At 26.0% G+C, this 27,195-nt stretch overlaps 1 protein-coding gene and 1 long non-coding RNA gene across 2 annotated transcripts in view; one reads left to right on the forward strand and one right to left on the reverse strand.

The window, feature by feature from the left end:
* Positions 1-607: 607 nt before the first annotated feature.
* On the reverse strand, positions 608-15,905 carry LOC111629031. The gene is made up of 4 exons (XR_002757267.1): positions 15,710-15,905; positions 11,248-11,407; positions 3,976-4,019; positions 608-2,289 (listed from the first exon to the last, which is right to left on the reverse strand). It is a non-coding gene; the product is annotated as an uncharacterized LOC111629031 (long non-coding RNA).
* Positions 15,906-15,917: 12 nt separating this feature from the next.
* LOC111629030 (ADP-ribosylation factor-like protein 5A) overlaps positions 15,918-27,195 on the forward strand; it is a 78,368-nt gene continuing 67,090 nt past the window's right edge. Inside the window, exons 1-3 of the mRNA XM_023372897.1 lie at positions 15,918-16,237; positions 25,813-25,873; positions 26,184-26,331. Of these exons, the coding sequence (XP_023228665.1) occupies positions 16,192-16,237; positions 25,813-25,873; positions 26,184-26,331 (255 nt within the window). The 5' untranslated portion in view covers positions 15,918-16,191. The remainder of the gene's footprint in view (positions 16,238-25,812; positions 25,874-26,183; positions 26,332-27,195) is intronic.

Genomic DNA, 27,195 nt, shown 5'->3' on the forward strand with positions numbered 1-27,195 from the left:
TGCAAAGAAGCATATTTAAGCTATGATTGCAATATGTAAGATAACATCATTCAAATATGTAATATTTTTCATTACACATAATATTTATAATATGATTAGATCAATCATCTTATAAATACTTTTGACTTAAAAAAAATAAGATTTCCTACTATAATTCATATCTAAAAATTAAGCACTTTCTAATTTAAAATATAATAATACAAATAAGAATTTAACAGATCATTAATACTTACATTTCTTATATTATTAATGCTTACATATATATATATATTTCTTTCGTATATATGAAAAAAATGCCTATAAATATTAATAATGTTAAAAGTGAAACAAGAATGTACAATGGTACATTGCTTCAACTAAAAACTGTTTTTAATAAATGAACAAAATACAGAAAAAACAGCAGAACAGCACATTCCTTCTTTGCTACAGAACATGGTAGAGTATGGTAAACAGAGCATAAGAAGGTTTAATGCTCCTGACAGTTGAGAGGAGCACAGTANAATGGAAAAGTTTCTTAATGACAAAAGGGAAAATTCTAAAGTTAGAATTTTCCCTTTTGTCATTAAGAAACTTTTCCATTTAAATGATTTTGAATTGTATACTGCATATTGTTTATCATCAACAAAAAGGGAAAATTCTAAAGTTAGAATTTTCCCTTTTGTCTTCTCTTTCATCTTTTAGCTCACTGTTGTTATTGTTTCCTAGTATTCTTCCATCATCATCTTGCTCTTCTTCTTCAATACTGGGTGTAATATAGTTGGGGATACAACTCCCTCTTCTATTTGTTTTGATTTGGCTCTTTTGTTTCCTATATACTCCATACAGCTTTCATTAAAACATACATCTCATGATTTTACTATCGTTTCTTCAGCTGGGATCCACAACCTGTAGCCACTACTACAATATCCCATAATAACTGCACATTTTGTTCTTGCTTCTATAGTTTGTTTTGGTAGGATATTGAACCATGCTCGATATCCAAATACTTTCAGCTTGCTGAGAGCATTCCATCCATGCCACAAAATGATGGCGTTTTCTTTCTCTGAATAGTCCTTGTTAGATATCTATTTAGTTTCTAGGCTGAGCTCTTTAATGCCTCTCCCCATAACTCCTTTGGGATTTCTCAGTCAATGAGATTTGTATGAGTCATGTTTAATATAGTCTTATTCATGCATTCAGCCTTTCCTCCCATCTGTGGACTGTAACTCTTAGTGCATTCCAATAGTATACCATTGTTTTGCAAATCCTTTAAAACTATTTGAACCAAATTTGCCACCAATATCTAATCACAGTCTTTCCTCAGTAAGACCATGTTAAGCTTTAATTTCTTGAATATAATATATCAAGTTATCTTTTGCTTCACTCTTGTTCTTTACAATTTAACAATGACAAAATGTGAAAGTCATCTAAGATTACCTGAAGATACTTTTTACCACTAATTGCAGATGGCATAATTGGTCCACACATATCACTATATATAAGATCACCTATGGCAGCAGAGTGTCTTTCATTATGATAGAAAGGGACTCAAAAAGCCTTTCCTTCAATTTGAAACTGAATTCAAGCTGTCACAGCGCATCTCTTTGTGTAAGTGACCAAGATGTCAATACCACAAATTGTCTTCAGCTGCAGCATGACACTCTAATCATACTGTCCATGTTTTCTTGTGTGTTCAACCCTTGTCCCTTGCATTATCAGATACCTATTATACAGTAAAACTATTTTTAACAGATTAAATTAATAATAATCATCCACATCAAGCTTAAAAAATAAAAAATTTAAAATAATAAAGTTGAATGTAGGCAGTCCTACTAATACCATGTCTATTTATAGGCCTACACAATTTTTTCAGCTTGTCTCCTCATCTAAATCATTGAGGGGACAAGCTGAAGAATAAATCATCTAAATCCCCTCATCAATGATTTATTCTTGGTTGTAGAACTACATCTTATCCATATAAACATTGCCGTATGTATACAACTCACAAATGTCTGTGAATTTCAATCAGTGTATAATCTTTCATTGCTAAAAAATTCAATTAATAATTGATATTTTTGTAAAGAATGAAGAAGACCACTATTTATTTATGTTTAAACTTGACTATTATAAAATGATTCAACATAATGAACTTAAACTGCAAACATACAGATTAGACACACATAGTTACTAAATGATTGTGGGCATATGTTTCCATCCTGAAACTTCATGGAATGCTATTGTAGGAGACTTTACTTATCAATCAGCCAACATAAATATGCAAGGTATAAATTACTGCAAATAATTTTCATTCTATTCGAAAAAACAAATCAAAATATTAATAACGAAGAATTTATTTGTTAAATATTAATTTAGATTTAGGATAAATGTATTGACTAATTCTTTACTGAGAGCTTTGATGTGCCATATGCTTTTAGGATTGTTTAACTTTTTTATCTAAATTGAATGCACAGATAATTTAGGTAAATAGTTTAACTTAATAGTTAAATCATTCATCTGATTATTTTATAAATAACATTCAAAATATTTTTATCATAATATACAAACAGTAAGTTTATCAATGAAAATAATAAAATTAATAAAATATTTAAAATGTTACTTTTTATCTAGAGTTAAAGAAAATTTTCTGTTTTGTTTGAGAAATTAATAGATTTAAAATATTTTTAACCAATAATTTTCATTAATTACTTATCTGTAGGATAAACAATATGATACATTTTGGAAGGGACTGGTTTGTCTCCTCAGCTAATTTTTCAGTCTACTGATAATTTTGATCACTATCTTAGGAGTATTGTAAAAACATGGAAATTCAAATGTGTAAATCCTGACTTGTTGTCCTTAGAGAGAAATCTAGTTTTCACAATTGGTACAAGGATATTGCTATGATAAATGAAAAGACTTACTATAACATTTATAAGTTAAACATTACTTACTTTCCTTATTACTTCAACTACACTTAAATAAGCTTCAGTTTAGATTTAAGAATCAAATAGTTTTGTTTTTAGACTAAAATGATATTGTTTGTGATGGATCAGAGAATTCACTGGTATATTTAATTCTTTTTTGTAAAAATTGTTAATTTCAAAGGGAAAAATGTTATAAGTTAATTCTGTTAATCTAACTAATAAAATCTTATCTTATACTAAATTATCAGTAAAATTGATTCATCTATATACTAATTTTATAAAATATATATATTCAAGCAATTATGTTAATTTAAAAATTTATTTTTCTTTGTTTATTTATTGTTTAACAGAAGATTTAAAATGTAATTTTGATTGATGAATTACTCAACACTGCTTTGTGTACTTTGATGTACAGTGAAACCTGCTAATATGATCACCTGTGTAAGATGACCACTTTGAGCTGGTCCCTTCAATTACAATTACAAATTACATTAGCAGGCTTTATTGTAATTTTGACTTAAAATTTTGATTTTATGTAACCCACCAACATAAGTAGTCCATATAGTTTAATACAAAACTGAAATTGAAATTACATATCTGTAATTAAATATGACAGTTGCTTTTATTTTAATTTACAGTTTGAAGATTTTGTTTAGATGAAGTTGAGAAATTGTAACATGAAATTGTTTAGATTAAATTAGAATATTTTGTCCTATTGATGATTGATCAGAGAAACCTCCTTTTTCAAGTAGTTAGTTTACTGATTGTAATATTTAAATGAAACTTCAATCTAAAGATTATATATATATATGTTCAAACAACAGAATCAAATATCAACAGAATCAAACGGCTATAAATTAGCATTAAACATCATAATATGCATTCTGTACATTTGACTAGAGTAACAAATAAATAATCAAATAAAATTTATTTATTTTACTTAAAATTAAACATTAAAAATTTATTTAATGGTTTTGATCTTTAAAGAAATAATCTTTGTGAAAATAGAAATTACTTAATTATTTAACAAATGAAATGAAATGAAAGAACAATAAAAATAAAATTTACTTACTGGAATAAAATGAACAAAAGTACAAATTCTTCGGATATTTTTCTCTAATAAAAATAAAAAAAAAATATAGAATGCAAAATCAGACAGTATTTTTTTTTAACTAAAAATCATTAAGATTTTAAAAAGAAATAAAATGAAGTATTTTTAAACATAATATATTGATAAACAATAAAGAATATAATGATAGAAATATATACTGAACAATGTAAAAATAATGAAATAAAAAAATAATTTTAGAAATATTTGTACATTTATAAATTTTAAACATAAACATAATGGAGTCTTTATGATTAATTCATAAGAATTCCATTATATTGTATTTTAATCTTTTATTTTACATTTTCAAAAATAAAAAAAAATATTTCACTAAAAATGAACCAGCTGCTAAGTTCAAATTATTAAATCATATTTTTGATAAAAAATAAAATTGAGTTAAAACTGAAAATTTTAAATCTTATTTTTTAATGTAATTTTTAATGTCTTTCTTTTATGGCAATGCCACAATTACTTGTTAAATAAAATTTTTTTTTTTTAAATATCAATAATTCAAACATCAATGCTTGAATTGAAATCTTAATCTACAACCTAGAAAACAAGAACTAACATCTTAAGAGTCTGACATTTTGCTTAATCAATCAGAAGTTTTTATGTATGTGAAAGTTACAGTCTATTGTCTGTTTAGACTGAAGACATAAATCAGGTTCTTTTAAAATCTCTTTGAAATCTGATAGCTAAAATAAAAATAAAAATTCTTTTGCAGTTTGCCAAACTATTTAAACTGGCAGAAGAGCAAATGTTAAAAAATTAATGTAATTAAACTTTTACCATAATTCAGTGTGTTCATGTAATTGAAATCCTAAATTTATTGGATTTATCTTGAAATATAGACCTCTCTCTGTGAAGTAGATACAATATTTCATGGATTGTTATTACTCAACTCAGTGTCATGTTATTAGAAGTCGTTTTGTATTACAATATTTCTGTTTTATTACAATAGAAATTAGATTTAAGAGTTTTAAAAAATCTGTTAAGGTTTTTAGACTAAGCAAACAATAGATTATAATTTTATCAATTGACAAGAAGATCAATTTAATTAGTAAAAATTTAAATTTTAAATTTTTTTAAAAGAAGTTTTTTAATATAAATTTTCATTTAATATTCTAACAATTCAAAAATTATAAATAATAGAGAGTATCTTATAGACTTAAAGACAACTTTAATACGTTTCAAATGAAAAATTCTATATATGTAATAACTATAAAATTTTTAATTAAAAATACATATGGTGTTAAGATATTAAAAAAGTAAAAGCAACTATTGATAATTAAGATATTATAAGATATTTCTAACTAAAGCACAACTAATAATAATAATAATTTATAATATTTTACTATTCAAATTAATACAAAACATATTTTGGAAAAGAAAAAAATGTTTGTATTCATCGAAGAAAAACTTTTGAATTTTTTCTATTTTTCTAAATCCTTTAGATTTATTATAAAAAATGATTAAAGCAGACAATCATCATCTTTGAAAATATGGAATATATCAATGGTTACTGAGGTGCATTTGAAAAGCATGGCAGGCCCTCTTTGATACATTATGAAAAACAGTTTTAGGATGTTTACACTTGGATGCATCCTATTGGTCAATTCTAGATTTTAAATTTGAATTTAGCTGTGAGCTCTTCTGCATTCAAAATATTAGATCATCAAGACATTAGAAGTTCCATCTGTTTGAAATTTTTCACCTGAAGCAGGTCTTAGAAGAAGACCGAAAATGTTCATTTTTTTGAAAAATCAGCTGGGTGAATATCAAGATAGTAAGGTTTTACATTACAGGTTACTGTTTATTGATTATTCTAACAGTTCTAAGGAAATGATGCTTTAAATTACCTAGAGATGAATTTGAACAGCATATATTAATTTAAAAAATTCTTATTTGTAACAAGACTTTTCCAATAAAAAAAATCTCTAAAATTTTATATTTTTAGATTAGTTTCTTTTATTAAAAATCTTACATTTTATTATATAATTTAACTTAATTTAATGTATTTTTTCACCACTTTCTTCAAATCTTCATAAACCACATCGTTAATGTTGCATTTAGTGTTTTCTAATTTTGCAAATTTTTAGGTTTTAATGCATAAAAACTTGATCCCTAGANGTTAATATATTTTTTCGTACATAATCGGTTATCCGAAAAACAAGTTATCCGAACAACCCCAGTCCCCAATTGATTCGGATAAACGACGCTCTACTTTATATACATTTCGATAATATTTGTTTCTACATTAGAAACAGTGGAAAGAAAACAAATGTTGCACTTAACACTTGATTTCATTTTATAATTTAACTTAATTTAATGTATTTTTTCACCACTTTCTTCAAATCTTCATAAACCACATCGTTAATGTTGCATTTAGTGTTTTCTAATTTTGCAAATTTTTAGGTTTTAATGCATAAAAACTTGATCCCTAGATGAATTTTCACCCAATGTTTATAGAAAACAGAAATGTACTGTATTTCATGTTCAATGGTTAGAAGAATTAAAAAAGTACAATGAATTATCAAAATCATTTTGCTGCATTATGATAGCATGAAGATACATTCTATTTTTTTGCACCTTGGCAACCATTGCTGGATTCAGAGACTGGCATAGCAAATATAGTAAAGTGATGTCACATCAATTTTTGAAGTTCACTACAGATTTTATGGTCCAAATACAGTATTTATATGCATTACAAACACAGACATTATGACAACAAGTACAAAACATAAACGAAAGTATTTAATACACAATAGTGGTGATGATATTGATGAAGCTGTGTTTCTTTGTTTCAAACTTTGAAACTGGAGTGATGAAGACACATAAAATCCTCAACAGGAAACAAACAAGTATCCTTGACACATTCAAAAGAGAACTTTAATGGATTACCCAATAGGTGCTCCTAGGGCCTTGATTTTTTGAGAGACCTCAAAGGTTACACAGAAAAACATTACGACTCAAAAAATTTACTGAACATTTAAAAATCTCTAAAATAACTTATTATTTAAAGATTTTATTGACTTTTTAATAAAAAAAAACAATTTTATATAAAGATCTTATAACAAAATTGCATCTAGGGCCTGAAAGGAACGTAATCTGCTACTGTTTAATGCTTTACTATCTTTGTGTAAAACACGTCTATAGTTGCTGATTGTTGTACATTATCTTGGATGCACATTTATACTGGAAATATATGTTTTTCTTCACTTTATCCATTCTAAATGCATTTACATATGCATTTGAACATTGAAACAGTCTAGCATGTTTTTAAGAAAGTTTGGCTTTTACATATTTTGTGATTTAACATATTTTTTCATTGGTTTTTTGAAAAACATTAAACTGAGTTTATACTGTAATTTCACTACTATATTCAATAAGTTTAATTAATTCTACATCAGTTTTTTATTAATTATTTTTTAAATTTAATTTATTAAATTATATTGTAAAATTAAACTTATATTAATTATCAAACATTGTTCTTTCAAACTGACTGGGATATTGGAGTGCATGTAAACAATTTATGGGTGGCAAAAACATTTCATGAAAATATAATGTAAAATAATCTAATGTAAAAAATGTCAGAATTTTTATAAGAGAAGATGAACCAAATAATTTGAAATGGACTATGTATTTTTTGAGGTTATTAAATATATTTGTGGGAAGATTATATAATTATGTAGTTGAAAAATATATCATTATTTCTTATTTATGATGTTAGATTCATGCAAGAAATGATCTGTGTGGTTTGAAAGCCCTGAAGGTTACATTTTAGTTTATGAGTTTAATTACTACAAATAATAATTTATTAAGTTGCATAGACCTCTGTAGTTTAATAAATTATTATAGGCATCAATTAAAACTAAAATTATAAACTAGATGTGACATATATCATTAACAGAAATATAACTATTCAAATATATTCAAATATGAAGAATATACATGAGTATATACAGATGTTAAAATTAATTTATTTATTTATCAATGGAATGAAAATCTGTTTTGTAGTCTTCATCAATAAATAATTGATTAAATAAATGGCAAACTTAATCTTAAATTGCTATAAACAAATTTCTTTCTTCAAAACAAGTTTTATATTTTAAAATTATTTTCTATCAGAATTTAAGTAAATTTTGTTTATTTTTTAATTAGTTTCATTTTGTTTAAATATCTCAATAATTATTTTGTTTTATACAAAGCTACAAAAAAAACCAAATAACCAGCAGAAAAAAATGGGAAGTGCTAATATTTTCACATGTATTGAACAGGCATCCTCAGGCTAACTAATCCTGCAGCTGCTGAAATAATGGGGAACTGCCATACATGTGTGAAAAAGGGGACTAATGTAAGTAAGAAGGAGAGTGAGAGGGGTGAGGAAAATAAGTTTACAGTTAGAAGAAAGACTTCCATGCTGTGGGGAAGGTGCCTATATCATGAAAGTTAATAGCAGTATTTTAGTGGGCAGCCTTATAAATTTCAACTCATTCTAGATGTCTGAGAAAAGGTTGCTGGGAAGAGCTACATATGAGGTGTGCACAGTCAAAATGGGTTTTATCTTTTACTTTATTTGAAAGTTCTCATCATAATTATTTGTTTTACTCTGAAGCTTTTGACAAATAATCATCATAACATTTTTTTTCTAATTTTACTTACTTTGCAAACTACAATAATAATTTCTGGAATCCTATGAAATTATATTTCTTAATCCAAAAATTTTAGATATAAAGTTTATTTTCTTGGTTGAATAGCCAAGAAAATAATGTATTAAATATAGCAATACAATGTTACATTTGCTTTAAATTTTCTGAAAAAATAAATACTTATATGAATGTGTACATTTTTTGTAATTTTTATAAACCATGATAGAACAAGATTATAAATATTTAAAAAAAAAAAATCTAATTGTTTCAATATTTGTTATTTTAAAATTTTTTTTATCAAAAACAATATAAATAATTAAAGCTTATCATTAGTGCTTTATTACAATATGCTCAATATCATAAAGCAGCATGTATTAAAATTCAAATATTTTAATCTTTTAATAAATATAACAAATTATTAATAAATAGCTTAACATTTATTTTCATCATAGTTTTGTTCTGCACCACATTGTTACAAAGCATGATTATGAATATTTATTAATTATGAATTAATCTTTTATATTCTTTAATTAATAATAAGCAAGAAAAATTTCTAAACTTCTGTTTAATAAATTTACAAAAAAAAATTTATTTAGGAAATTTAATAAATTCATATTTAGAAAAAACAGGCTATTGCCTATTACTGTAACAGGCTATTGCCTATTACGTTAATAAACATTCTATTCTATTCTATTCTATTTAGAAAAAAAATGAAAATAATTATTTTACCTTTGATAATTTATGAGAAATAAAATAAAGTTTGTTAAAATTTCTGAAGTTTGCTTTAAGATACAGAATAATGCAATAATGTGTCCAGATAAAAGAATTGGCTTTTCTCTAAATTTAAATAATTTTCAGAAATAAAACAAATTCCAATGTAGATCAAGTTTCTACTGCAAAATTAATTTAAAATGAAAACATTCCAAAAGAAAGAAGAAATTCTTAAAATATTCAGTAATTATACTTATTACTTGATAATTATTTTTACAATAGTATCAATTTTAAATTAGATTTTATGACAATTGTGCATTTCGATATAAAAACACATTTCAGCAGAAATCTAACCAACTATTTCTAACAAAAATATTAATATTTAATTAACAAAAAATAAGTCTGAAAGCACTTAGTCCTATTTATCAAAAATAAATGCCCAACATGTAAAATTCCACAGAAAGTACTTTTTAGACTATCAGTACTTTTTAGAGAAAACAATATATTTTTTACTATGTAGATTAAAAGCTGTATTATTGAATATTCACAATGTCTTCAGAAATTCTTTTCATCTTCTAAAGCTTTAAAATGTACACAAATCTTTTATATGGTTTAGAGATAATTTCTTTTAGATTTGAATAAAAATATTTGATAGATATATGCAATAGTTTTTATAACTTTTTTAATGTTACAAAAATTAAAGTCACATTTTCATTTTTAAGAGTTTCAGCTATGTCTAAACAATACTCAGCTATACATGCACAAAATATCAAATAACAGCAGATATATTTAAACTCATGCATCTTTTTCACACAGATGTATTTAAAATAAACATTTAACTAATGAATTAATATTTTCTTTAAGAATCTATTACTATCTTTAAAATGTTTTTTTCAAAATCTTGATCTATGAGATGTATCCATATGATACAATGTTTCATTTAAACAATTTTAATATAAAAATAATTATTAAAATTAATGATTCTGTAATAATACTTTTAAGAGTAATTTTCTATAATTTTAACTAATTAGGCCTAAAAAATATCTTAAAATATTTCTTTATTTAAAAAAAATCATGTTTTTAGCAAATATTCTTTTATATGAAATATTTAATAAAATTAAAGCAGTTATAAATTAATACTAATCAATTTAACAAAAAGAAGTCTGATGAAAGTTTTTCAATCAAACAATCAAATCGCAATCAAAGAATAAATTCTAATATGATTTAGCATGATATACTGTACTTTTTTAAAATTTATATAGTTATTGATTAGAATGAGTTAATATATAATAGTGAAGCTAAAACTAATACCCAAATATACTATTTCTGAGAAAAACAATTTATTTAATGAAATAATAAACTATTGTAAAATATCAGTGTTTATTAATTTTTATATTAAATTATTCTATGCTTGTTATCTGTTTTAAACAGGATTATTGTCAGATTTATTATTATTAATTTTATCATTTGTTAACAAATAACTTTTAGTTTAGTTGTATTAGAACTGTCAATTAAAAAAACAAAATTTTAAAGAGAAAATTAGAACACTATGATTCTGTAATGCAAAACCAATTAGTATAAACTTAATAATTACTCACATTGTTTATAAAACCTTACATAAATACTATCTGTATACATAATGATAAACCAGTATTTTAATTATGAAGATTTTTTATAAATAAGTTGAAATTTAATTATGTACATAATCTTAAATGTTCAGCAGATGATAATTTAAGATTGTTTGTGTAATTAGTGTAATCATATTTTAACTTGTTTAAATTCTGTATTTACACAAAGTTATTTTAAAACTTCTAACCAATTCATTCATATTGATTTTTTTTTCTAATTTTTAATAAAATTGGGAATATTGGCTTACTTGATTTAAAATTGTATTATAAAATATGTTTCTGAGCAAAAATATAATATTAATTAATCATGATACTTTAGAAATCTGAGGCAATGTAATTTAAAAACTATAAAGAGATATTCATTTCCTCTTTTCTTCTTTCTTTATTACTTCAAAAGATGCGTATACTCTGAAAGAAAAAAATTGTATTACAATAAAATAAATTTACAATGTGTAACTTAAATAACAATATAAAATTTTAATTAATTAATCAAATGGTAATGAGTTTTTATCTAAATTTGCTGTTTGATTAATAAATGACTCATTCAAAAATGTGATAAAGTATTCTTATATTCTGATAAAAAAAAATTAATTAAAATTTTTACTTTCCCAGCTCTGTTATATACCCATATAACAGAGGGAAAGTATGGCAATCAGTTAAAAAATAATCTAAGATTTTTACATTGTTGGACTTGGGACTTTGAAATGTCAAGAAATGCAAAAACTTCAGGGGTTTTTCTGTATGTATAGATGTGTGTATGAGGGGGGACAATTTTGCTCACCCACTTTGAAGCTTAATAACTCCTGTGTCTTTTGTCAATAATTTCTGAAATTTTGCAGGGAGGTTTGTGTATTAGGGGATTAAGATTAATGCTATTAAATTTTGGTGGTTAAAGGTCAAAGGGATTGGGAAATAGAAGAGGATAATGTGTCCTATCTCAAGTAGGATCGAACTTCATGAAAATTTTACTTGTTATTAGTATTTATAATATTTTATAAAACTTTTTTTTTTTATGGTAACTGAGGAAGATCAGTTAAAAACAATCAAAAATGTTTTTTATTTTTATTTGCTGGAGTGTTAAAGGTGTGTTTTTTATCATATTTATTTATCCAATATGTATAATATATGAGGACTAGTGATGTGCCGGTATCCGTATCCGTATCCACATCCGCGGATATCCGAGGGAAAAAAAAGATCTGTATCCGTGTCCGTTACTTTTTAGCAGATCTTTAGCGGATCTTTTATCTTAATGAATTTCATTACTTATATGAAATTTTAAAGATAGGTAGCAATAGCACATTCGTCATTTACTATCGTAAAATATTTCCATATTTCACTACTAAACTTTTTTGTCGACATTGTTTTTATTTTAATTTAACTCAACACTCTCCAAAAACACAAACGTAATCTATGCTATCCTGTGTCACACTAACCACAAACCAGTGTTTCTCAACGTGGGGTCCATGTTCCACAAGGGGCAATTGGATTGCTAAGGAGGGCAATTCGAAAATGGACTTGTCCAGAGTTTAAGTTAACCATATAGCCGCTATATATATTAGGGAGACATAAGAATTTTAGAAAGGCTCAGGTGGCGCATAGCACAAAAAAGGTTGGGAAACACTGCACTAAACTATTGTGGCGGTACGCTATATTTATGTAAATATTAATTTTAGTTTAGTTTCGTTTCTTCTTTCTACCCTTAGTTCTATTGTTCTATTTTCTTCTAGAACTTTCTTATCTATTCCCTGTCCCTTGGGTGGGATGAGCAGTTCCTAGAAATTTGAGGAGCAAAGGTGTAAGCAGGAGCCGGAGAAAAAAGAGAAGTGACGTAGCAGGTCATTCGTAAACCGGACGGCAGAGTGTACGGACGAGGTGAGAATACTGGGAGTCGTATTTTCAATGACCGGATAGTTCAGAAATAAGTTCAGAAAAAAGATCCTGTTTTAAGGTCGTATTGACGACTGTGGAAGGAAAAATCCTAATTATTGAAGAAGAGAACTGGCCAGTTATAGGAGAAGGACGTGTGTTATCCCACCCAACAGTACGCATAAAGAAACAAGCCGAAAAAAGGGACAAAACCCCAGATATCCCTATTTCTATCTTATCTACCATTTTTTCTGTCTTCTTAATTCTATCCCTTTTTCTGTTATTAGTGTTAAGTTAGTGTTTAAGGTTAGTTTTAAGGTTCCGGGTTATATTGTCGCGATCGGGATCTGTATTGTACACGTGCTTTGGATACAGCAAACTATTATTATCGCTGTAATTTCGCATGCTACTGTTTGTACCGTGAAGTTGGAATCCCCTGAAATAGAATCTGTATAAAGACGCGAAATAGCTTAATTGGAAAATTATATCAACTTTTGTTACTTTATCCTGTCTTCCTTTGCTGTGAATTCTAATTTAGCACACTTTTACACTATAAACTAAAACACGTGCAGTGCAAGTCAAAACATGTCGCGTTATTAACGCAAAGCGTCAACTATTGGTCCAAGGTCACATGCACCAGCACCGACTGAGTACGAAAGTTGAGATCTGTATCCGTATCCAGACACTAATGATCCGTATCCACATCCGCGGATATACAGTTTTAACGATCTGGCACATCACTAATGAGGACACATAATTCAGAGGTTTTTATGTAATGCAATTTTAGCAGCAATGTCACAGTTGGAAGGCTCTGTTATAAAGTGGGATGAAAGAAACATTATTAAAAAAGGTACATTCTCCAACCATTGCTATATGTAAAAAATAGATATATACAAGAGCAAGGCCAAAAAACAGTGCCTAAACACAAGGGATGCAAATGCATTATCTTTAGCTTGGAAATAAATCATTGAAAAAAGATAAAGACATAAAAACCCCTAAATTATGTGGACTTTCTATGGGAAACTGGCCCCTATTTAAGCATTACAAACCTGAAGAAAACCAGAAAACTCCATGTGGCTAAACTGTTGGCAAGATCCCAGAACCAACTACCAATGTTCAGTGGCTTCATGCACTTGGCTGCTGATGGGCTCTTCTAATAATTTGATTAAAATTTAATGCATATATTTTTGTAAATTTATTACATTTAAGTTTGTCTGGTCTGTAATTATATTATTTTTAAAGTTACTAAAAATTTTCAATAATTTAATATCAATGCTTCATATAATATGTTTTGTTTATAATTGAATATTAATTTTTATATTTAATACATATAGGCATATTTCACTTTTGCCAATATTTTCACAAGTTATACAGTTTATGATTTTATTGATTAAATAAATATGCAATTATTATTAAAATGAAGAAAAATATTAGTTAATAGTTTTTACTTATGTAATTCTCCTTAAATGTCAATACAAACTGGATTTCAAAAACAAAATATCTTGTAATTATTTATTGAAAAAGATTTGTTATATGTTATGGTCTCTGTAAATTTTTAAACATTAAAAATATAATTTTGTCTGTATTCAAGTTCTTTTTTTACAAAAAATTCTATATATTTTTATTATTCTTTTATAATTAATTTTTACAAAAATAGAGAATTTAAAGATCATTTCTTGAAATAAAATATCTAACAGAATCATACTATGATGAGTTACTTGATATAGATTGAAAATACTAAAAATAATCTTTAAACATTCCTTAATGGTTTCTAAAAAATATGATGATGATTTAAATTTCTACAAATGAATTAGTTAATATAATTGTTATTGGTGTAATGTGTATAACATTAACAATTACTTACAATAAGCATTTTCTTCTATAATTGTTTTGAGTAGTAAAATTAACTAAATAATAATTATTTCAATATCACATGTTAGTAATTTATAATCATATTAGTCATGTTTAGTTATATGTAATGTAAATGATGAAATACTTATCTGAAGATCTTTTTTTTTTCCTAGAAGTATTTTCTTATTTTTCATAGGCTATTTTAGATATTTATGATTATCAATTTTGTGTAATTGATAATGATTTGATTTAGTCAAACCTAAATTCACAAATTAAGAATGTGTTACTTCTCTAATTTTTGATGAAATTAAATGTTTGATTACAAATTTTTTCCAAATTTCTTAACTTCTGCATAGAAGTTATGAAATTTGGAAAAATGTATGGAATTTACATTTGCTGTTATGGAAATAAATGGGAACAATCTGAAGCTGTGTAAAATAATGTAATATCATTACTTAGTTGAATGTAAATACATTCACACGACTATATTCATTAAAGAGATTTTTCAGCAGAAATAGCTATAAGAAAATTAAAAACCTAATTTATTGTCTTTTAAATAAAAAAAATTCAAATTTATGATATAGATTTTGAGTAACCTAATTATTAACTTAGTAAATTGTTTGTTTTGTTAAAAGCACTATATCTGTTGAAGATCTAATTAAACAATTCCCTGCAGTATGCCTTCTTTTATCATTAGAAGAGTGAGACTATGATACTAATTTAATTAAATACAGCCATAAATTATATTTAATTAAATTTATTCTTTAGAACGTTTCGGTATACATTCCTATGACCACACAAACTGAAATCTTATATTTAAAAACCTTTAGAATTAACTTTAACTGAAATTCTGTCAATATCCACATAAAGCACTTCTATAATTACTAGATATTAATTTATTTATTGATTTTATTTAAAAATTCATTATAGAATTCATAAACGAGTAAAATAAACACACAAATTTCGATATAAAGATTAAAAAAAATCTATTACCTATAGTTTCTAACCATAACAACTAACGCCATCTGTCCATTTAAGATGTTTCGAAAAAAAAATAAGTTTAAAATAAATATTTAACTGAGAATAAGATAATAATATTAAATTAAATTCAATTTAAAGTACTTCATAAAGTTTAATAAGAATAATTTATATAATTTATAAAATATTAACAACGTATTAGAAAATGTAAGTCACGTGTCAAAAGTAGTGCCTCGTCATATGTTTAATTTCAAAACATCACAATTACGTAAATAAAAAACAACCAATAATCATACTTATAACTAACTAACTAGTTGATTCAGCTGATGGTTAATAGGCGTCATTTCGTTCTCTTTAAATGTTCTCGGTTCGAAGTTTTATGAATTATAAATCAATTTGACATTCATTTAGAACTTATCTAATTCGTAAACATTGTTAAAAATGAACTGTAATAATTATACAATGAATTTTCATTATTAGGATTTCTAAAGGTGAATATGGGAATATTATTTGCTAAAATTTGGAGTTTGTTTAATAATGAAGGTAAGAAATATATGAAAATGTTTCATTAATATATATTTAAATCAATCAATAAATAATCACTAATTTAAACTACAAATGTTGTTTATATATACCAAATTTTAAATATTTTGTCATATGGGATGTAATTTATATACAAAGAAATCCTGTTTTGTAAATGTAAAATGAGATTTTTCTTTTTATAGATTGCTTTTCATATAAAAATCTTTCAAAATGAATTTCATAAGCAACCATTTTAACTATAATATGAAAACAAGTTAATATGTCAAGGCCTTTTACTGGTTAGAATTCTTGAACAAGTTATCTGCACCTGATTATTAGAATAATATACTTTAAAATAAAATAAAAAGTATTTGTTGTTTTTGGTAGTTTCAGATCTGTTCAGTAATTTCGGATTTAGTTTTACTTTCATTCATGTATCTTGCTTAAAACAGAAAAATAAGCCAACTTTTTAAGTTGAAATATGTTTGATATTAAAATCCATGTAATAAACAAAGCATTGACAAATATATCACACTATTTAAATGCTTTGCAAATATTTTTTAATATATCACAAATGTTTTTGGTTTACCCTAGGACCTTTTTCAGATGAAGTTCTACTAGAGAAAACACTTTTTCTGGTTGATTTTCTATTCTATTCGGTTTCCAGTGTGTTCTAATTTCCTTTTTAAATTTTTAATGAATCATACCAGAAAAGGGTTTTCTCTAGTAGAACTCCAACTGAAGGTACTAAGGTGGACCAAAAACATTTGTAATACGTTTAAAAATATTTGCAAAGCATTTTAAGGTTAGTGTGATATATATGATCTATCTACCTTCTCAGCAATGCTATCTATTTATAATAATAAATCACACACACCTGATTTGTATTTGCCGAGTTATTTTTGTTTATTCGAACGTTTTCGGCCAATTTGTATAGGCCATCTTCAGGCTTTAACAGTTTTCGTTCCAATGGAAACATATATATGTTTCCATTGGATAAATGTTTGATATTGATGTGATATATATGTTTGATATTGATCAACATATAAACTTTGTAATATTGAATAAATGTAATTACATAGATAAAATTGCATATTATGTAATTTGTCATAATTTTTAATAAGTAAATATAATTTTCTGCAGACAATTTGCATAGGGAGATATTGTTTAATAATTTTTATTATAAGTTATTATGGAAGCTCATATCTTGCTGAGTTGCTGAATATATAATAATATTTTTTTTATACATAACTATTTACATATTGTTAGTGGGTTATCTTTAAGCTTGTAAACTCATCAAATTTGATAAAAATTAAATTAATGCGACATTGTCTGCTACCAGAGTTTAAACAAAAGTTGGTTTAATAATCCAAAAATGTTTTTCACACAGTAATTTGACTTCTATAAATAAGACTGTTTGTTTTAGTAGAAATGAAGTTAGGAGAAAAATTTAAGAGAGTAGAATTAAAATTAAGAGAGAGATAATTTTATCCATGATATAAGAAAAGACATTAAAATGTGTACTTTGCCATTTTTTTCATTTAAGGCTGCTTCTGATTATAATTTCATTACAAATTGAAAAACATAAAAAGTGATTACTGGTATTTTAATTTTGATATTTTGCAAAAAATATGCCTGTATCTTTCTGTTTATAGAGTATAAAGTATAACTAATTAGTATTCAGTTTTAAAAATGTTTGTAAGGATATATTAAATATGCTACTGATTACATTAAAATTGGTTTTTTATTATTATTGACATAACATTTCAAACATTTTATAAAGTTGTCCAAATTATAATAATTTTTTCTAAATTCTCTAAGTTAAACTTTAAGTTTGAAATTAGTAGAAAAAAATAAGGAACAAACATTTCTATATATAAAATGAAACAATATTACTAAAAAAAGTAACTTTTTCTATTTAGAATTTTTGTTCAATTATTAACTATAAGCTAATTACAATGATTATTTTAATTAATGGTCAAACTATAATTGAAAATTATTGGTAGCTGGGATTTAATTTTTTTTTTTAAATTAAATCCCTGCTGCCAATAATTTTCAATTATAGTTTGACCATTAATTAAACATGCAAGTTTAATAGTGCACCATTTAAATTTAACACGTGCATTCCAATTAGTAATGATTATTTTGAATGTTTGTTTATTTGAAAAAATTGATTTGAAATTTCAGTATTTGTGCAATCAATTATAGTTGGTTTAAAAACATGCATATGTTAAATTATTTAATCTTTATTGTAAAATTGACATTTTTATATCCATAAATCACTCTTTCATACATTCCAAAATTAATATTTTAAGTTGCTTAATTAATTTTATGAAATTCAGCAATTATTTTGTAATTTAATTTCTATGAAAGATTTTTTAGTATGTTTATCAGTTTTTTCCACTGATTTTCATTTAAAATATTTTAAAATTAAAATACTAAAAAAAATTAGATAATTTTTTTATAATAAATTGATATTATTCAAAATTATAATATATTTGTAAATTTAAAAACTGTTAGTTGGAAAAATAAACATCTAGATTTATAAGCTATCTCTGTTTCCAGTCATTGACCTTTTTATTGCTTTAAATTTCTTTGGTGTTAAATTTCATTTTTTGTTTGTAGAATATTTACAACTCTATTGACAATTTTGAGTAAATTTTTTAAAAATTTAATAAATCTAACAAATTTAATAATAATTAAATATATGTTGTGCCTAATTATGGGCTATCACAAGCATTCAAAGTTTGAGTAAGGATTAGGTATAATTTCCAAAGATGTATATACCACTAAAATGCTTGTGGGGAAGTGACAAGATGAAAAGGGTAAAAGTTCATAGGTACATATTTCTGTTTCATAGAGGACAATAATGCTAAATTTTCAAATAGGAAAGTCATTCTGTTCAATGCATACTTATTGAATAAATAACTGAGGGCACTAAGAATGCCTATCTACTTGTTTAGTACAGTATTGAGGTTTAAGATTATTAAGGATTTTTTTGTAATTATTTTCTCTGTATAGTCAGAATTAGATAACTCATAATGTTGATCAGTTTGGGCATAAGGCATAGTTTTGTATTGGAAGCAATGTTTAATGAAACATGCAGATTTCATTGATTTGCAAGTTTTTTGGAAGAATTGCAATAACCAAGAAACAAATTTTGGATGACAATACCTTGAATAAAAGTTCATAATCTTGAATCAAAAGTGTGTTAACATTTGTCAATCCAGCAAGAATTTAATAGCATAAAAATGTTTTCAATTATTTGAAATTTAAAACGATTGAAAACATTTTTATGCTATTAAATTCTTGCTAGATTGACAAAGGTGTAATTTTTTATCATATTTTGTATCCAGTACACAATTTGTTAAATGTGTTAACATTGACCGAAACTCTTGCATGCAATATAAGGATATATTTCCAGGGGCTTTTCATGGTCGCAACTGTGTTGACATTTTATCTACTGGATAGATTTTTGTGGGACAGAAATACTCTCTTAGTTCTATGAGCCACTGGAAAAAATTCAATGTTAAATACTTTATGTAGGAGATTTATTTAATTTTTTGCATGTCTTGAAACTTAACTTGAAGGTCTAATGACTTGAACTGGCCTCTTCAGTTATATTTTTGAAATCATTTATATTTCTAGTTTTGCAAGTTTTAAAGCTATAAATGCATATTTATGTAAAACCAAAATCCTTAATTTATGTACAAATTTACTAACAGCTAAAAATTAAATAGATAAATTTTTTGTACAATATTTTTTCTAAATTGTTTAAAATTACAAGAATTTCCAAATAAATAGAAGGTACAAGTACCTTGTCATAATTTTTAATAAGTAAATATAATTTTCTGCAGACAATTTGCATAGGGAGATATTGTTTAATAATTTTTATTATAAGTTATTATGGAAGCTCATATCTTGCTGAGTTGCTGAATATATAATAATATTTTTTTTATACATAAATATTTACATATTGTTAGTGGGTTATCTTTAAGCTTGTAAACTCATCAAATTTGATAAAAATTAAATTAATGCGACATTGTCTGCTACCAGAGTTTAAACAAAAGTTGGTTTAATAATCCAAAAATGTTTTTCACACAGTAATTTGACTTCTATAAATAAGACTGTTTGTTTTAGTAGAAATGAAGTTAGGAGAAAAATTTAAGAGAGTAGAATTAAAATTAAGAGAGAGATAATTTTATCCATGATATAAGAAAAGACATTAAAATGTGTACTTTGCCATTTTTTTCATTTAAGGCTGCTTCTGATTATAATTTCATTACAAATTGAAAAACATAAAAAGTGATTACTGGTATTTTAATTTTGATATTTTGCAAAAAATATGCCTGTATCTTTCTGTTTATAGAGTATAAAGTATAACTAATTAGTATTCAGTTTTAAAAATGTTTGTAAGGATATATTAAATATGCTACTGATTACATTAAAATTGGTTTTTTATTATTATTGACATAACATTTCAAACATTTTATAAAGTTGTCCAAATTATAATAATTTTTTCTAAATTCTCTAAGTTAAACTTTAAGTTTGAAATTAGTAGAAAAAAATAAGGAACAAACATTTCTATATATAAAATGAAACAATATTACTAAAAAAAGTAACTTTTTCTATTTAGAATTTNATTCTAGATTACTTAGAAAAACAGTCTTTTATATATATAAAAAAAACTATATTACATACAAATGTACGAACAAATAAAAACCCAGTGAAGTGGGTCCTTGCAGCTAGTATAGTATATATATACAGCTCAGCTTCATTATAACCTGATGTAAGTCCCAAGTTTCATATTCTCAAGTTGTATATTTAGTCATTAAATATAAAATGTAGATTTTTTCTATTTTCAAAAATATTGTGTAAAATTTTAATTTTTTTCCAAACTACTGCATTTTAATTTTGGGACTAATAGGATATATTTTTTCATATCTGTTTTTTATAGTGCCAACTTTGCCTACTGCAAAATAAAACTCCAGGATTAATGAATCACCTCACTTCTGTCCCTTAGAATTCATAGTTGAGGGAGGAAAGACAAGCTGAATGATGCTTGTGTTACTTTGTCAGTAATCCTAATATTTTGATGATTCATAAATAATCAGGAGTTCAGTGTAAATAGAATACATCATTGAAAAGTTGCAAATAAACAATACAGTCTGTTCAGTATGCAAGTAAATGCTTTTTAGCAGATAAGAATTTGTCTATACTCCATATAGACAAATGTACTTTTGACAAATATAAGTTAGATAAATAACACTTTTTGTTTTGCAGAATATTTATTTATTATATACAACTCCTAGACAAAAACTTAGAATATTCATCTAACTGAAAGTTTAGTGTACATTTTCTCATGAACAACACAGAGTACGAAAATTATTTTCGACATTACATAAACAATGTCTGTGTATATTTATTATACCCATTAATCAGACAAATTAACTCAAACTTTTTTTTTGTTACAAATGGAAATGAAATGACAAAAAATAGAATAACAGTTTAACCATGACAAAAAATTAGAATATTAGCTAAATGTGGGTTAAATATAGGAAATACAATGAAGTAAACTTAATATTTTTTGGCGGTAACACCAAAAAATATTAAGTTTATTTTGTTGTATTTACTGCTTGCAATCTTTGGACATGGTGCAGATTAATGCTTTACATTCATTTCTGGTGATGCAGTTCCAAATGTGTTGAATGCACGTCATTAGCAACTCTTTAGAAGTTGGGTTACCATTCATTAAATTGTCATTTCATGACTTCCCACAAATTTTCAATGGAGTTTAAGTCTGGGGAATTGCTTGGCAAAGGCAGGATTGCAGTCTTTCATTCTTGTAACCAACATATTGTTGACTTTGTGGTATGAGAGGATGCCCTGTTTTGTTGTAATAGAAATGTTTCCTCATCTAAATCCTCTGCCAATGGTATCATAAATGTCTCTAAGATGTCTTGATATGTCTGTGCATTGACATGTTTTCAAAGAATGCACAGATGTCCTATGCTGTTAGCACTCATGCATCCCCAGATCACGACGGATGATGCAAACTTTATGGATCTCTTCATACAGTCCTTTTCAAAGGCCTCTTTGGCTGTTCTCAATACACATGGGCCTTGGTCACCACAGGAGAGACAAAACAGGGATTTGTCACTGAAGAGAACATTATTCCAGTCATCTTGTCACCTTATGAGCCTCTCTCTGCATCATCTAACACATGCTGGTTGTTGCTTTTTCATTAGAGATGGCATGCAAGTGATTAATGCTTTTAAGGCGATTTTGCACAACAATATTTCTGAAGTTTCTCTTGTCCCTCATAGTCATTGCTCATTTACGTCCACATTTCTGGCATTTGTTAGTTAAAACTTGAACACTATTTTGTTGTTTCAGTACTCTAGAGACTGTTGGCTGCAAACACTTTACATAATTTGCAATTTCTTTTTGTGTTCTTCCTGCTTTATGCAAGGCTTTAGTTCTGTCACTGATGTTGCACTTACACCCCATGTTGTACTGTTATACTGCACTGCCTAACAATATGCAAGTTTTGCATTACAATTTAGTTTTTTATGGTTGTTTGTCTGCTGTTTTTGCTAATAATCTAATTTTTTGTCATGGTCAAACTGTTCTATTTTTTTTGTCATTTCATTTCCATTTGCAACAAAAAAAATGTTTGAGTTAATTTGTCTGATTAATGGGTATAATACAGTCGATCCCCCTATAAGATCATTGATTTTTCCGTTTTATCTGAATTACATGTTGTACGAGTCACTTAGATTTTACAAATATGTGAGCCGTTCACAGCCCGGCACACGTATTTGTAAAATCTAAGTGACTCGTACAACATGTAATTCAGATAAAACGGAAAAATCAATGATCTTACAGGGGGATCGACTGTAAATATATGTAAATATTATTTATGTAGTGTCAAAATAATTTTTGTGTTCTTTGTTGTTTGAGAAAATGTATACTAAACTTTCAGTTAGGTGAATATTCTAATTTTTTTGTCTAGGAGTTGTATAATATGCAATTCTGTACTGTATGCATATATATGTATGGTACTGTACATATACACTTTTTTTATGATAGTGAAAATTTAATGATTGTTTTATTGTCATTTTGTTTTATTTTGTGTAGAAAAAATTTGTGGAATACAATTATTTATTTAGAACTTTTCAGTAAAGCATTTTTGAGTCTCTTGCATTTCTATTCAGCTGTGTATAGTCACAAGATCTAATAGGGTTGCTGGAGTAATTGTATATTTTATTTCCTGGCTTTTGCATGCCAGAGAGAGAAAGAAATAGTACTTGTTGTTTCACAAATGAATGTTTTGAATTCAAAATTTCTTAAGTCATCTGTGTTGAGTTCAGATTTTAGCAATTTTTTCAGCAGTGCACTCTGTGGCCCTCTTTCTCTTCCTTTTCTTTATGTCCATCTTATAGTGTTGCCACCTTTTTAAAATTGCTGATCTGTATACAGTATTTTAAAGTTAGGATGTTATATTTAGAATTAAAAAAAATTTATTTTTTTATTGTGAGTAGAAAATAAATATTTTTTATATTAGAAGGTAAACATGTACGTGATGTATTATTAAAGTAATACAATAATCACATGTGGCATATCCAAAAATAATTAGTAACAATCCGATGTCGATATAAATTGCAATTACATAAAAGTAAAAATAATAAATAGTAAGACATACCAACATTAATAATAATAAATTACAAAAGATACATTGTACTGTATCTGATATAATATAAATATAGAAATTTGAAAACTAACATCAGTAATGGTTACATATAGTAATAAACTATATGAAAATAATTGAGAAAAATTACATAAAAATAAATATTACATTTATTCTTTATTTACTGCCTTAAAAGCATATTTTTGGTTGCTCCTAGATGCATCTAAAAGTTTTTTTATTTTTTATTATTTCTTTGTAAAAATTTTTACATTCAATTTTTATGTTACCTGCAAATTAGTAGTTTGGCTTTAATATTTTCTGGTGTTAATCTGTTTCTTTTGTTTCACCATAAGTTATTTGTTGAAGAGAAACATCTTTCAACATACTTATTAGAAGTTGGAATGCTAAACATAAATTCAATTATGCTCTGAATGTTTGGAAATTTCCTCTTTTTTTAATATAATTGCCCATAACTGTGAATTATTCTTTTTCTGCTTTTAACTTGTCTTTCAAATTTCCTACTCTTTTCTGTATTGTGCAAAGTTCATTAAAACATCTGAAAACCAACAAATTAATAATTAATCCAGACCATGAATTTAAAAAAACAGCTTGTCCAGGTGAAAACTGGCCTGGTGGCAACATTACCATCTTAAGTGTCTTACCTATTTATGTTTGATGCAACCTTTTTAGCTGCCTCCACCTGGCTAATTGCATCTTTGTTGTCAAACATTTATTGCAATGCTCTTTGGTTTTTAGCATTCATAACAACTGGCTTTCTTCCACTTCCTGATCTTATTTTCCATGTTCCGGATATTTCATACTACTACAAAATATTATATACAATACACAGTTGATTTGCTATGGCCTTCAGCTAAAAAATGCACCCCACCAATTTTTTTGAGTGGTTTGCTTTATTTTTGTACATTTGTACAATGTGCTTTCTTAATATGTCTTCTTTTGAAGTCATTTTTCCAAACTGACTTATAAATGTTTGAAAGCTTCATGTGCTGTAACCAGACATGTATAATGTAATTTTTGGTGCAAAGATTTTAAAATTGTCTTTTTGAGTTCAGAAGTTATGATGCTTTAAACTTAGTCCAGATTTTTTTTGTCTCATCCTGTTATGCATATGACAGTGTTTGAACTCAAAGCAAATGTTAATTGTGGACAATTTCTAAAAGAATTACCATACAATGTTAGGCTTTTTAGCATGCTCCACTGTAGTAGTGAAGTGCTTATGTTAGGACTTTTGACTATCTGTCAGATGTTTTGTATCTGTCAGATGTCCATGTGCATGCACAATGACTTCACTTTCATTACCTAAGTGTTATGTTCCATTCAGTCCATTTATTGTGCATGCGCAACAACTACTTGATTCCAAGAATTTATAAAATTTATTTTAAAGAAAATTAATATTTGATTTGCTTTTGTGGAGCATTCTATCAGATTGGCTTGACCAAGCTTGTTAGTATTGGTCTTAATGAATAGTCTTCAGAAACATGGTGTTATGTTATCTCAAAAAGGTGAACATTTTCTAGTTCAGGATAACAACTTTTTCCAAAAATAGCAAGTTTTGCAACTATGCAATTACCTCAGTCCTAGTATGTTGTGTTAAACTTAAATTTTTAATTTAAGGCTAACACCAGCAGTTTCTTAGATATTCTTCACTCTTTAAATTTAAAAATTTATGAAATGAAGAATAGCTGAGAACTGAGTAGTATGAAATTTGCATAGAGAAAACAGACAGGTTAACAGTTTAATGTTTTCAACTTTTTTAAAAATATTTCTTGCAGAATGTAATCTAAAAATAAAATTTAAAATATGTTACTGTAAAATTTCCATTTTAAAGNAAAATAATGATCACTTAAAAAAATATAATTTTTGCATAAAAATTTTTTTATTTCAGAGCATAAAGTCATTATTATAGGCTTAGATAATGCTGGAAAAACTACAATTTTATATCAGTTGTAAGTATTACAATAATCAAAATAAAAATCTGGTATTCTAACTTTCAAGTGATTTTAAAAAATCTGGATTATTTACTTCTATTTAGGTTAAGTTGTTATAAAAAATTACTTTATTAAAATATATTAGGTTAGATTATTATAAAAAATACAATAGATTAAATATTTATTTCTACTTATAAATGTTGATTTTTTTGAGACTTGTTTTAAGTTTCAAAAAATCAACTAACTCAAGAATCAAGAAAATAAACTATTATCAATGTTTATTTTCTTAATTGCTTTATCAATTTAATTTTATCAATTATTTCAACAGCTTAATGAATGAAGTTGTTCATACAACACCGACTATAGGGAGTAATGTTGAAGAAGTCATTTGGAAAAATATTCGTTTTGTCATGTGGGATTTAGGAGGACAAGAATCATTACGTTCTTCTTGGAATACTTATTACAATAATACTGAGGTTAAAAGTTATTTTTTTTTATTATTAATATAAATTACAGTAATACCCCGAACTTACACGATAGGTGGGACCGAGCGATAACCGCGTAAGTTGAATTCATGTAAGTCGGGGTATAATTTCGCAATTTATGTAAAATCCAAGTCAGTTGTATGTAAGCTAATAAATGTTCTCGTTAATCTTATCTCATCTTTTGATTCGTTCATGGTTACAAGAAATCACCACGTAGTGTCTCTCAAGTCTCCGTAGATATAACAAACACAGAAATAAATTGTAGCTATATGTTGATTCCGTGCGTCCGACACGTCCGAACATAAGCCGAATAATAGTGTGGGGGAGTGAGTAATCAAGAGTTGCATGGCACTCAAACAAAAGACAAATTGATGAGATTTGAAAATAGCGTAACTCCGGGTTTGCATAAGTTGGGGTAGCGTAAGTCAAGGTATTACTGTATAAGTTTAATTACAAAATTATTTTTTCTTATTCTTGATTTTTAAGTTATTAGTTATATATATTTAAAACTTGCATTACTGATAAAATATGCATTTCATTCAAGATGAAAAGAATTTAATATTAAACTGGGTAACACTACTTTTTTATAGTTATATTTTATGTTTAACTTTGTTTCATTCATTGATTGCATGATGCTTGAATCAAGGCTATTTATATCATATTTTTCCCTACATCTAGAATATCAGTTTGAAAGTAAAATCACATTCACTACTATTCAAATATTTTTCTTTAAACTCAACAATATTTAGATAAACTACTAATTATTTATGCTGAACTATTTATTTCTTGTTATATTTAGTGTAAAAATGCTAAATAAATAGCTATGTAAGTTGCATAATATATCAAATGTTAAGT

This window comes from Centruroides sculpturatus, unplaced genomic scaffold, assembly GCF_000671375.1.
Source record: "Centruroides sculpturatus isolate CEXI.00-Female unplaced genomic scaffold, Cexi_2.0 scaffold524, whole genome shotgun sequence".
Taxonomy (NCBI): domain Eukaryota; kingdom Metazoa; phylum Arthropoda; class Arachnida; order Scorpiones; family Buthidae; genus Centruroides; species Centruroides sculpturatus.